Source organism: Colossoma macropomum, unplaced genomic scaffold (genome assembly GCF_904425465.1).
Source record: "Colossoma macropomum unplaced genomic scaffold, Colossoma_macropomum, whole genome shotgun sequence".
Taxonomy (NCBI): Eukaryota; Metazoa; Chordata; class Actinopteri; order Characiformes; family Serrasalmidae; genus Colossoma; species Colossoma macropomum.
In genome coordinates, this window is record NW_023494800.1 from 12,053,790 (window position 1) to 12,065,865 (window position 12,076).

The 12,076-nt window shown below is 38.8% G+C and overlaps 1 protein-coding gene across 2 annotated transcripts; it reads right to left on the minus strand.

The window, feature by feature from the left end:
• LOC118820131 (fucosyltransferase 7 (alpha (1,3) fucosyltransferase)) lies at positions 1-6,082 on the minus strand. 2 transcript variants are annotated; one of them, XR_005008231.1, is made up of 3 exons: positions 5,950-6,082; positions 255-1,410; positions 1-54 (listed from the first exon to the last, which is right to left on the minus strand). XR_005008231.1 is itself a non-coding variant. In XM_036588281.1 (2 exons), exon 2 carries the CDS (start codon positions 1,406-1,408, stop codon positions 353-355), a length of 1,056 nt encoding a protein of 351 aa, XP_036444174.1. In that variant the 5' UTR covers positions 1,409-1,410; positions 5,950-6,082; the 3' UTR covers positions 222-352. The 2 variants fall into 2 exon arrangements, 1 of the variants encoding a protein (XP_036444174.1); XM_036588281.1 differs by lacking the exon at positions 1-54 and having other exon boundaries at positions 222-1,410.
• Between the last annotated feature and the right edge of the window lie 5,994 nt (positions 6,083-12,076).

A 12,076-nucleotide genomic window follows, 5' to 3' on the forward strand; every position in this document is an offset into this window, starting at 1 on the left:
AGAAACCATACATGTACATAGTAGAACATGCTGAACAAAAATAGAAATGTGACACTTGGTTTTGCTGTTGCAGTTTGATAAAATAAAGCAAGGATTTTTCCCTTAGAAATATGTTTCACCTACAGACAAATGGCGATCACACCAGATACTAATGTGGGAGTCCTGTTTCACAGCCCATGCTCTTGTTGTGATGTTTAAGTACAGGGAGACTGAGACTGTATTTTATTACACCCTGGTGTAGAATTTCACATCACTTTTTTTGTTGTGCAAAGATCTTGAATGTGCAAACTTAAGTTTAAAAGAGCTACACTTAATGTTCTTTAAATGCAATACATGGTAAAGGTCTTGTGAGTCACCATTTTGCCCATGCACTCAAGTTCTGGTATGTCTTGTATGGAAGTCTGTCATAAATTGGGCAGATATTGCAAAGCCTCTCTCTCCAGTCCGTATAAAGTTTAACAGAGCTGTTCTGATGCCAGGCAAAGTACGATTTATAGCGTTCTACATCTGTGGATAGGTTTTTTAGGAATTTGCCAAGAGCGTCTATGGAGTCAAAGTCATCCACATGGATGAAAGAATTTGGTGGTGCCACAGCTTCATAGTCCCTACGTGGAGGACCCAAAACCACGGGCACTGTCCCAGCCTGGTAGGCATTTCGCCATAGCTTCTCTGTGATATAGTGTGGAGACACCGTGTTTTCGAAGGCCAGATAAAAATAACAGTGGGAAATTATATGTAGCAGCTCACTCTGGGGCACTGGCCTTTTTACAGCATGGCCATACATGTGAACAGGGATGACGTTTTTCAGCTGCTGATACACTCTGCTTCTTTTGTGGAGTTTATTGTAGTTACTGACCACCCAGCAGACCAGGTCAGCCTTATTTCTTGTCATAATAAAGTCACTAGATCCAGCTGCACCACTTTTCCCCTTGGGCATAAGTTTCCCATACGGCACTGTAATGTCTGCATCGGGTCGATATGACATAGTCAAGTTGAAGATACCTGAGTACCGCCTCAAATTACCAATATTTGGTGGGGCTTCCAGAGACAGCCAGAGCCACCTCTGACTGCCTGAGCGAGGGAGGTGAAGGGGCAGTTTCTGCTTTTTACTCCTCAGCTCGTGGTGATGGAAGACCACAATGTCAGCAGTGGAATAGAGTGAGCGATTATCCACCAGTCGACAGCCAGAGATACCGTAGCTCTCCAGACACACATCCCCTGCTAGGCTGTATGGAGTGTGGAAAGGCCAGTACCACAGCAGGATGGTGATGGTTTCTGGCCTGTAGCCGCCACTATGAGGAACCCTTGGCAAACTCACAAAGATGCAGATGAAAGCAACGGTAAGAAGGAAGAGCTTTTTGTTCCATCCTGTTGTCAGCCTTGGGATGCAGCTCAGGCCAGATCTCATTGCTGGGGAGGAAATGTTTCATTAGAAATAGGCGTTAGCTTGTTTTTCCTCGAATTAGATAGCTTTGTCATTTTGTTTACCAGTAACTTTTTGAAGCAGCAGCTTGTGGTTTTGTCAGTGTCATCTACTTCCTATGATAACTGTGCTCAACTATGCTCAGCTTCCATTAGGTTGGGTCCTTTGGTTTCTGTATTTTTATTTGTGTGGAACATCCAGTGGCCACTATATAAACAATGGCCTGTATATATAGTGGCCTGTATATATTATGGTGGCAGATCTAAATTGTAATCCACCACTGCTGTCCTCAGAAGTCAGATGAGTGAGTGTACCAGAGTATACCATATGCATGTCAGCCTTATTGGCCTAGAATGAACTCAATAAGCCCTTTATTGTTCATGCCCCCTTCTCTATGACTGCTCAGCCAGTGATGCTTTCTAATAGGGATAGTTTGATACTTAAATATCGATACTTCAGATCTTGACGCTTCTTCTTGAGAATCGATCTTCCGAACATGAAAATGTTGATACTAAGGATACGCCCAAAACCACATACTACCATGCTATACAAATGAATGCACTGATGGTCTACTATTTTTGGCATGCTATTTCATATGGTAGTATACGCTTATCTACAAAGGGTCGTTGTGGCTGCAGGTTTTCATTCCAGCAAAACAGGGGATCATCTGGTCAGTTCTTTGAAGACTGAGACCAATAGCCACACCGACTCTTTTTGGAAAAGATTGAACATCCTTACTTTGAGCAGTAAATGGAATATATGTTTATGAAAGAGATGGCCAGTTTTCCAGACTCAGATTAAGGCCAATTCTAGACTAAAAACCATCTCCAATGGTGATTTACCATTGTTGTTTCAATTTAGTCCCAGACTAGGCTTGATCCATGTCTGGGAAACTGGCCTTGATAGCCACATGAGACACTGTGAATGCTCTATAATGGCAGAACATAGTGTTTTTTCACTCTGCTTTAGTCAGTTTATCTTACGAATGCAAAGGTTTTCAATTATATTGCATTTTTATGTCTATATTTATTAGTTAGAATTCACCATTTTACGTGAGCAATAAGACTGACAAAAGCATTGTTATCTGCATTCGTATCAGGATATTAGTTTCGATACTAGTTGGTATCCCCTCAAAATGAGAATCAGTATTATTGCTCTTATTTAGTGGGGAGGCTTCTGCTCAAAGTTTTCATGTATGAGGAGTTCAGGTGAAGACCTTATGATTAATTATTTCATAAGAACAGAGATCAAAATTTCTGCTCTTGTAGCCAAATATTGATTTGATTTTAGTATGTATAACAGTTTTGTTGCTTAATCTTAGCTACTGCTCTCTGCAACCATTCAAAATTTATCAGACCTTTAACGAATCCACAAGAGCGCTTGTTGTTACTCTCAGAATTAGTATCTGGAGACAGAATTAGCATCTGGAGACTTGTTAACATATTGACACAACTTTATTTCCAGCTTATGTTAGCTTTTCTTGCTCTGGCATTGTTAACCTTGTCTAGTTAGTTAGCCGACCTAGCTAACATTAGCCAGCTTTCCTAGCATGACCATAGTAAAGCGGGTTAATTCTTTTAGTCAATCTCAGTCCATCATTACAGCCATAGGCCCAACTAACTAGCATTACTGTTGAGGCTATGCGTCTTCTTTACGCATAGTGTAACAACACAGAATGGCTTTGTGATCTTTAGGCTACCATCTGCAGCACTGGACTTGAAATTAAGTGCGAAGCATCTTAGATGTGGGGTTGCTGCAGCTTTAACTTCTGAGTACAACAGTGGTGTCAAATGTTGTAGGTCATTCATTACTATGAGCAAGTGAGAAACCACTAAAAATATTTCTGATATGCTAAGTATTGATAGCTTTTTTGGACCTCTGAAGTTGCTGTTCAGCTCTTTGAGTTTGCATAACTGGTCTAAATCCATAAATTATATTTTTTATAATGTCCTAGAAGAGGGGTATTTAACTTTGGCCTTGAAAGCCTGGTGTCCAACATTTTGTGATTTCTCTACTCAAAAATCTCCTTCAGCACTCTCAAAAAACATCTATTGAACTACTGTCCAGCACAGCTGCCCTACTCGAAAAACACCTACTAAACCTGGCTATTAACTGTTGAGTTTAATCTAGAGCAGAATGTTATGGACTTTGTTCAAATTCAAATCCAAATTTGAAAATGCTAATTTAATTGTGTTTCCTACGTGAGTCTGCATTTTTAACGATATAATTCAAATTCAAATGCAAAATATATTTGCAGTTGCATTTCTGTGCATCATGGCCAGAGTTAATATGGAAGAAAGTTAATATGGAAAAGCAAAGTGCATTTGCCATATTAAAAACAGAATAACATTCGCCCATTTGCAATTGCATTTCCTCACTGTTGAGCTTCTGCTCTGCCAAAATGAAAATGCAATTGCAGTCCTGTTTGCAATTGCATTTTCACTGTCAGCGGGGCTGAATCAAACGCTGTGGATGGGACGTCAGAATAGATTTTTAGTGTAGGCCATCCTATAAGAAGAAGTTGTTAAAAAGTCTAAACTTTAGCCGAACTGGCGGAATTGCTGCTAGTGACATTTTAACACTTGCTAACTATGCTGAAGAGAATTCTGTCCAAAGGAATTCCTGACTCTATAGGAGAGATTGTGTCTGCACAATCACCAATGTTAGTAACATGGTGACTGGTTTCATGCTCGCAGGGCTGTCAGAGGGCCTGGATGGCGAATGGTGGATATTCCTGTCATGGAGGCGTAGGGCCAATGTGGGTTAGCGCAGTGTTTCCCAACCCTGCTCCCGGAGGAACTTAACAATGAGATAAATGGATTGGGATGGATAGATGGAATGAAAATATATGGACATGTATTTTTTGTATATTTGAAATACATTTCAAATACATTGCAGTCCATGCTGAAATACGATCCAAATGTGTTTCCGAACATATTGCCATATTAACAAAATACATTTTAAAATACATTTTTGTAAATGTATTTATTAAATACATTCGAAAATGTATGAAAATAGTCAAAGTGCATGTCTAACAGACTGTTTGGTTACCTTTGTAAATGTATCTGTATTCCAGTATCTTAATGCTAAATATAAGCAAATGAAACTTTAACATGGCAAAAGCAGGTGTTGTAGGTATTGATACTCTATAAACATGCAGTTATGAGTTGATATCTTCTTTATTTGACCTACATTTCATGCGAGTGTCTTACTGTATAGATACATGGTTAATGCAAAGTACACCATAGAACACAGAAATCAGTACCATTTAGTTACATCTGTAACCTTTATTAAAGCTACATACAACTGAAAGAATATAATAACAAATACAAATAAATGCATTTTAAAATATATATTTAACAAATACATTTTTTGGCCTTTTTCATATATTGCAAAAATATATTTGATAAATACATTTGGAATATAGTTTTTTTTTTTTTTTCCATATGGGCCTGTACTACCATTACTACCGGTCTATGTTCAGACTTTTTTTGTCGCTTCCTCTTAAAACACACCTTGCACTAAAAAGTCCCTCCTTATGTCCCACCCACAGTGTTTGATTGACAGAAATGCCTAGTTCACAGTGAAAATGCAATTGCAAACAGGATTGCAATTTAATTTAAGCTGAAGTTCAGTTGCATATGCAAATAAGCAGTTGTTTTTCCATTTTTAATGTGTCATAGTGATAATGTTGGTGAAAATGGAAAAAAGCACTTTTAAAGCCCTTTGCTTCTGCATATTAACTTTTGCCAGCCCTTATAGACAGAAATGCAAATACACATTTTGCATTTGACTTGGAATAATGTCTTTAACAATACACACTCACATTGGAAATGCAATTGTAAATGCACCATTTAATTGGCATTTGAATTTAAATAAATAAAATCAGTTGACTTGTCAGAGCAAGGAAATCATCAAACTGTGCTGGACACCTGTCCTCAATAACCATTAAAGACCCCTGTTCTAGATGTAGTGATGATACCCAAGATAAAGTCAGAAAATTGTATTGTGATGTAATTTATCATAATAATGTTAACATATTGTCATATTGCCCACCCTACACTGTTGAGCTCTGCCTGCACACAAGGACTAGTAGTAGATGAAACTCTCAATAGAGTTGCAACATAATTCAGCATATTCCATTCATTATATAGGAAGTCACAGCTTTTTTATAGTGAAATCACAGTGGTTATCTTGAAGAGTTCTCCTTTTAAAATAGTAACAGAAGGCAGGAAGCTTTTATGAAGGAAACCATTCACCCACTAAAGTTTTCTTACAGCACAGCACAGGAAATACCTAATTGTTAGTAGAGATGATAACCATAGCTTATTGCATGCTTATAGTTTAAAACTACAGCTGTAGTTAAAAATAGTTTAAAACAGCAGCTAAAGATGAAACATTCTGGAGGAATGAGTTGACACCTGAAGAGCAGAGAGACCGAAGTGCCAAGAGATCTGAGCTAACTGAGATTAAGGCAAAGCTTCCTGTGCGCATCTGGAGGAGGTTAGAGCTCCGAGTGTGCTTACCTGGGAGAGATAGCAGACTCTGTGTGTGCAGATGCTGTTTGAGGTTCTTTATGCTGATCTGAAGTGCAGTAGCTTGACAGAGTCAGAGTCATGTGGGAACAAGGTGGAGGGGCTGAGCTGTCATGTATTGAGCCGACAATGATGGAGAGATACCAGGGCGTTTCCTGTTGTTACTCTTATATCTCTCTTTCTCTCTCTCTCTCACCCACTCACTCATCCCCATTTTCTCCTCCCTTCTGAATTTACCTAAATATCTAGGCTTTACCCGAGGAGGTCCGTTAGGTTCAGAAACCACAACATGCATGATGTGAGGTCTCGGAATGTACTAACTTTTGTTACAACTAAGCAAAAATTTCTCCTTTTCTCCTCCCTGTTAGAATTCATCACTCATAAAAATATCTAAAATATCATGATTTACTACCTTGTGTCAAAGTGAAATTTAGTGGTTGGTTGTGGTCTGAACTCTGTGCTGATTGCAGTGGATTGTGGGTTTAGGTAGCATGGATTCGAACCGACAGAGTGCAGTTCCTGTGTGTGTGTGTGTGTGTGTGTGTGTGTGTGTGTGTGTGCGGTGAGCATGTGGTGTTGTCAGAGCCTGTTTCGCAACTCCTTCCGCATCAGAAAAGGAGGTTGTGGCAAGAATGATGAGCAGTACATGGACAGCAATGTGGTCAATTCTGACTAACCTAACCTAAAAAGGTATGAAACTGTCACTGGGGTACATCTCAGTACCTTTAGTCAGGGAACATAATTACCATAATCCATTAAAATTATATTTTCTAAGCTGTATTGACTCCACACACCCCGCCTTGTCTTCAGGCTTTTTATTGTTCTGTTTTAAAACATTAGGTTACAAAAAGACACAAATATGTACTTTTCACCTGGGAACAACTTATTTAAGGTACACAGCTGGACCTTACATCCACTGTTGTACGTTTAAAGGAACATTAACATTGTTTGTACCTGCACAGAACCTTTATTTTTAACAGGGTGGCCTTTTTTTTAAATTAGCATCACCAAAAAGTAACAAGAGGTACAAAAACATTTAGGAACCAACAATATACAAACGTTCATTGCCAGGGATTCATAGAGAAAGGGAAAAAAACATTCCGTCACATTATATTAAATTCTTTGATTGCATTGATTGTCTTTAGTGCTTTCTTATTTTTTGGATATCATAAAAGGATGATCTATTGTTTAAAATCTTCCAAGAAGCACATAAAGTTAGGTTTGGAGAGAGACCATTTTACTTTATGAATATGAAACTCTCCTAACATTGTCCCCTAAACAATTGTATGATATTGTAGTGGCTCACGCTGCCGTGAGAGGCGGGGCCATGCAGAGCGGCCACGCGCAGAGGCTCTCAGGAGGCACCCTGCTTCTTACTTCAGACTCACACAATCTAAGCCTCTTATCCTCATGGCTCATTGGGCGGAAGGCAGGAGACACCCATCACTGGGCAGATACACAGACATATACATTCACATCTACACTGTTAGAAATAAAGGTTCTGTGCAGGTACATTTTTGTTCATCAAGGTACAAACAATGTAAATCTACCCTCAAAGGTACAACAGTGGTTTTAAGGTCAGATTGTGTACCTTCAATAAATTTTTCATTGGAAAATGACATATTTGTACCTTTTCATAACCTAATGTTTTAAAACAGAACAATAAAATAAAAAGCCTTGAGACAAGATGGGGTGTGTGGAGTCTGAGATGTACCCTTGAGGCTGCCACCCCAGTGACAATAGAGGTAACTGCACCAGTGACAGTTTTGTACCTTGTGTAGGGGCAGTTTAGCATCTTCAATTCGCCTGACTGCATGTCTTTGGACTGTGGGAGGAAACCCACACAGACACAGAGAGAACAGGCAAACTCCACACTGAAAGGGCCCTGATCACCTGGGCCAGGGAATCAAACCCTTTTTACTTCTTTATTCTTTATTTATTCTTATGGTTGTCCCAGACGAACTTGATATGAGATGCCGTTTTGCCCTGCAAGAGTAGTGGAGTAGTATAGTGTTTGTGTAGTTTAAGTGTGACAGCCTACTTTTAGATGCTCCTCTTAGGTGAAGTGAATTACTTTTTTTGTATTTTTTAACAAAGAAACATTGGGCCAATATTTAAGTTATTGATGTTGGTATCAGTATCGGTAAAGAAAAAGTGGTATTGTGGCATCTTTTATTGTTGATATAAAATGCAAAATCAGCTTTCAACTTTTCTTAAAGTGAAGAACTCTTCGTTCCAGTCTTAAGTGAGGTCTTATGCAAACCACTTGGTTTATACTTTTAGCCGTGCTATAATTAAATCAGTCTCAGCTCGATGCAGTGCTGCTACATTAGATGTTCTAAATACAGACATAGAGAAACTCAGTAGGTCTGTAGTGTATGTATGATCAGCCCCGCCTTGGCATTTTAACCTATGAACAAGTTTTGTTTTGAGTGAGTGCCTCTGAGTACATCACACAGCTCGTGTTAAAAAGTGTTTCTCTTTAGTATTCATTCCTGAACTTACTAAGCATATACCCAATAGGCGTGTCACAGTTTGGTTCATTTTGTCATTGGGGCATTCTAACATCGCAGTGGCAAATGGAGTATAAGTGTTTGTATGTAATTTAAGTGTAAAATGTAGTCTGTTATAGTGAGTAGAAGTAGTAACACCACTAACAGAGTCACACTGTATGTAGAAAGTTACAAATATTGAATTCATGTTGTTATTTTATTTCAGTTTTCAAATCATGTTTCAAGAGTAAAACCGCTCACACAGTCTTTTTGTGGCACATGAAGCTGTCAGCATTTTGGTCAAATTAATCAGAAATATAAAAAAGATTTAACTAACTGTGAACTTCTCAAATTTAGTCTTTCTTCCTCGGATATCCGTACAAGTCATCAAAGAGGAAGAAAAGGTTTTTTTTTACTATGACATTTAATGTTTCTGTAACCCCACTGACATGACATTACCTGGAAGGGACAACCAGTAAATAGAACACAGAACACACAGATATAGCTCTCTGGTTTATTCTTATTTTGAGCTCATTTTAATTGCTGTAACCTTTTAAATTACCAAGAGCTGTCAGTTGGTCCAGCTTTCCATTCAAATCTTTTGTCAATTTCTGCATAATTTAGTGGTTAGACCAAAGTCATTCAGAGTGGTTTCATGAAAAATAGTGAATTGTAGAGAAAATGACTCAGATGTTTTTAACAGTGGTGGTGACAGAAACCAGGGGTGGCCATGTCTGCAGCACAAATAAAGCCATTTTATTTGCTATCCAAAACCACCAGTGAACTTACACGTCTTTTGAGTTTTTATGTCATTGAAAATAGTACAAAGACAACATATCAAATGTTGAAACTGAGAAATTTTATTGTTTATTGAAAAATATTTGCCCATTTTGAATTTGATGCCAACAACACGTTCCAAAAAAGTTGGGACAGGGGCAACAAAAGGCTGGTTAAGTTGTGTAATGCTAAAAAAAACACCTGGTGGTTGATTAGCAACAGGTCAGTAACATGATTGGGTATAAAAGAGCATCCCAGAGAGGCTGAGTCTTTCAGAAGTAAAGATGAGGAGGGGTTCACCACTCTGTGAAAGACTGTGTGGGCAAATAGTGCAACAATTCAAGAATAACGTTTCTCAACGTAAAACATCAAACAACTTTAGCTTTTCATAATCTACAGTACATAATAACATTAAAATATTCAGAGAATCTGGAGAAATCCCTGTATGTAAGGGACAAGACCAAAAAACAGTATTTGCTGGCTGTGATCTTTGGGCCCTCGGGCAGCAGCGCATTAAAAACAGACGTGATTCTGTGGTGGAAATCACTGCATGGGCTCAGAAACACTTCTGAAAACCACTGTCTGTGAACACAGTTCGTCGCTACATCCACAAATGCAAGTGAAACTCAGTGAAAAACACAAAGAAGAAACTGTACACAGACAGGATCTAGAAATACTGCCACCTGCCCAAGGTCATTTTAAGTGGACTGAGGCAAAGTGGAAAAGTGCTCTGTGGTCCGACAAATCAACATTTGAAATTCTTCTTGGAAATCATGGACTATGTGTCCTCCGAGCTAAAGACCACTCAGCTTGTTATCAGTGCACAGTTCAAAAGCCAGTATTCATGATGGTATAGGGGGCATTAGTGCACATGGCATGGGTGATTGACACATCTGTGAAGGCACCATTAATTCTGAATGATATATACAGGTTTTGGCAAAATATGCTGCCATCCAGACAACGTCTTTTTCAGGGAAGGCCTTGCTTATTTCAGCAAGACAAAGCCAAAGCACATTCTGCATGTATTACAGCAGCATTGCTCCGTATTAAAAGAGTCCGGGTGCTAAACTGACCTGCCTGCAGTCCAGACCTGTCACCACTGAAAACATTTGGAGGGTTATGAAATGAAAAATATGACAAATGAGCCCTGAACTGTTGAGCAGCTGAAATCTTGTATCAAACCATAACGGGAAAAGTTATTAACTCTTCAGTTCCCAAACGCCTACAGAGTGCTGTTAAAAGAAGAGGTGATGAAACACAGTAGTAAACATGCCCCCGTCCTAACTTTTTCTGAACATGTGGTTGGCATCAAATTTAATATAGGCATATATTTTTCAAAAAACAATAAAATCTCTCAGTTTTAACATTTGGTATGTTGTCTTTGTAGTATTTCCTTTAAAAAGTATGGTTTACATGATTTTCATATCATTGCGTTCTATTTTTATTTACATTTTGCACAGCGTCCCAATTTTTTTGGAAATGGGGTTGTATATTGTGGCATCTGCCACGCGCCGTGCTGTCGTGGGGAGCTTAGTGCTGAAAAGGGGCATTTGTTGAAGTAGTTGTTGCTTATTGAGTTGTGTTTGGGGAGGGTGGGCTTTTGTGTGTGAGTTTGTCCACCCTCCTCGTATGTCATGTCCTCCTGCATTACTCCCTCCTCATGTATCATGTTGGGGCAGCACTGGACTGAGCATTTCTCTGCCTTGGTTGAAGTGCCTGCTCAAAATAAAAGGGCATTTTCCCAAATGCACAAGGCGTTCCTTGATTTCTATTGTGCTAATGCTACACGTTTTCTTTGGGGTCTGTTTTTCTTTCACAGTGCATGTGTGCACCATATCTCAAAGCTTGTGAAAAACAATATCTCAGCTATCAGGCAACCATTTTGTTTAATGGTTTTCTGTGGAGTAGCTTTTAGATGCATTGAATTCTGACATTTCTCTAAAACCGTGCATTTTACAGTAAACCGCTCAGCATGACTTTGCTTATCTCCTAATGATTGATTATGCAGAAATGTTTAAAACGTTGGTGGAATTCCCCTTTACGGATAAGTTTGCATTGTTCTTCATGTTGTTACAGGATAATAAGCACACTAGTGAACACACACACTAGGGGACAGTGAGCACACAACCTTAGGAGGTTATAAGCCTTGGAATTGAAGGGGTTAAAGTTGTGAAACTCTATTTTCCCCCACAATGGTAGAATGAACCCATTGCAGTCATGAGTTTATAAAGCCTGGCCTGTGGCCTTCAGTAAAATTGTTTAAGGATTGATATTTAGGCCTAAGTCTTTTCTGGACAACAGGGGTCTTTATGGATTTTGGCTGTATTGCTGCTGTAACAGAAGAGATTTGCCACCCTGGGACAGAAAATGTACTCAGTTAAGTGGGTAGAGCTTTTCTTTATTGTAGCTACACAAAAAGCAGTAATTAATATCTATCATAACTTTGAGCCATGCATGTTGCTGCTTGCACGTAGCTGTTCAGATAACAGAACTTAAATGTCATAATAATGTGTCTCTCACTGAGACTGTCACACCTTACTCATTCACACCCTTGTGTCCTGTTTATGCTCTGCATAATTAGCACATCTACTGTTTAAAAAAAAATGCTGCACCTTGAAGTATGGCTTTCAGCTCTGTAACATCAGAGGCATTCTAGTATCAACAGTGACCTGTTATGGGAATTGTGCACCGTCACCAAGGTCAGATATTTTTGATGTACATAATGTTCTTCCTGATTACCATAAATACAGATACAAATATCAGTATGAAATACTGATTAAATCTCAACATCTGTCTGATTCAAATATCTCTACAACTACAATTGTGAGAGGTACAATGATGACGAAAGA

Bases quoted from the DNA above. Each gene is read 5' to 3' on its own strand.
- LOC118820131 (XM_036588281.1), bottom strand. From the start codon at position 1,408: ATGAGATCTGGCCTGAGCTGCATCCCAAGGCTGACAACAGGATGGAAC.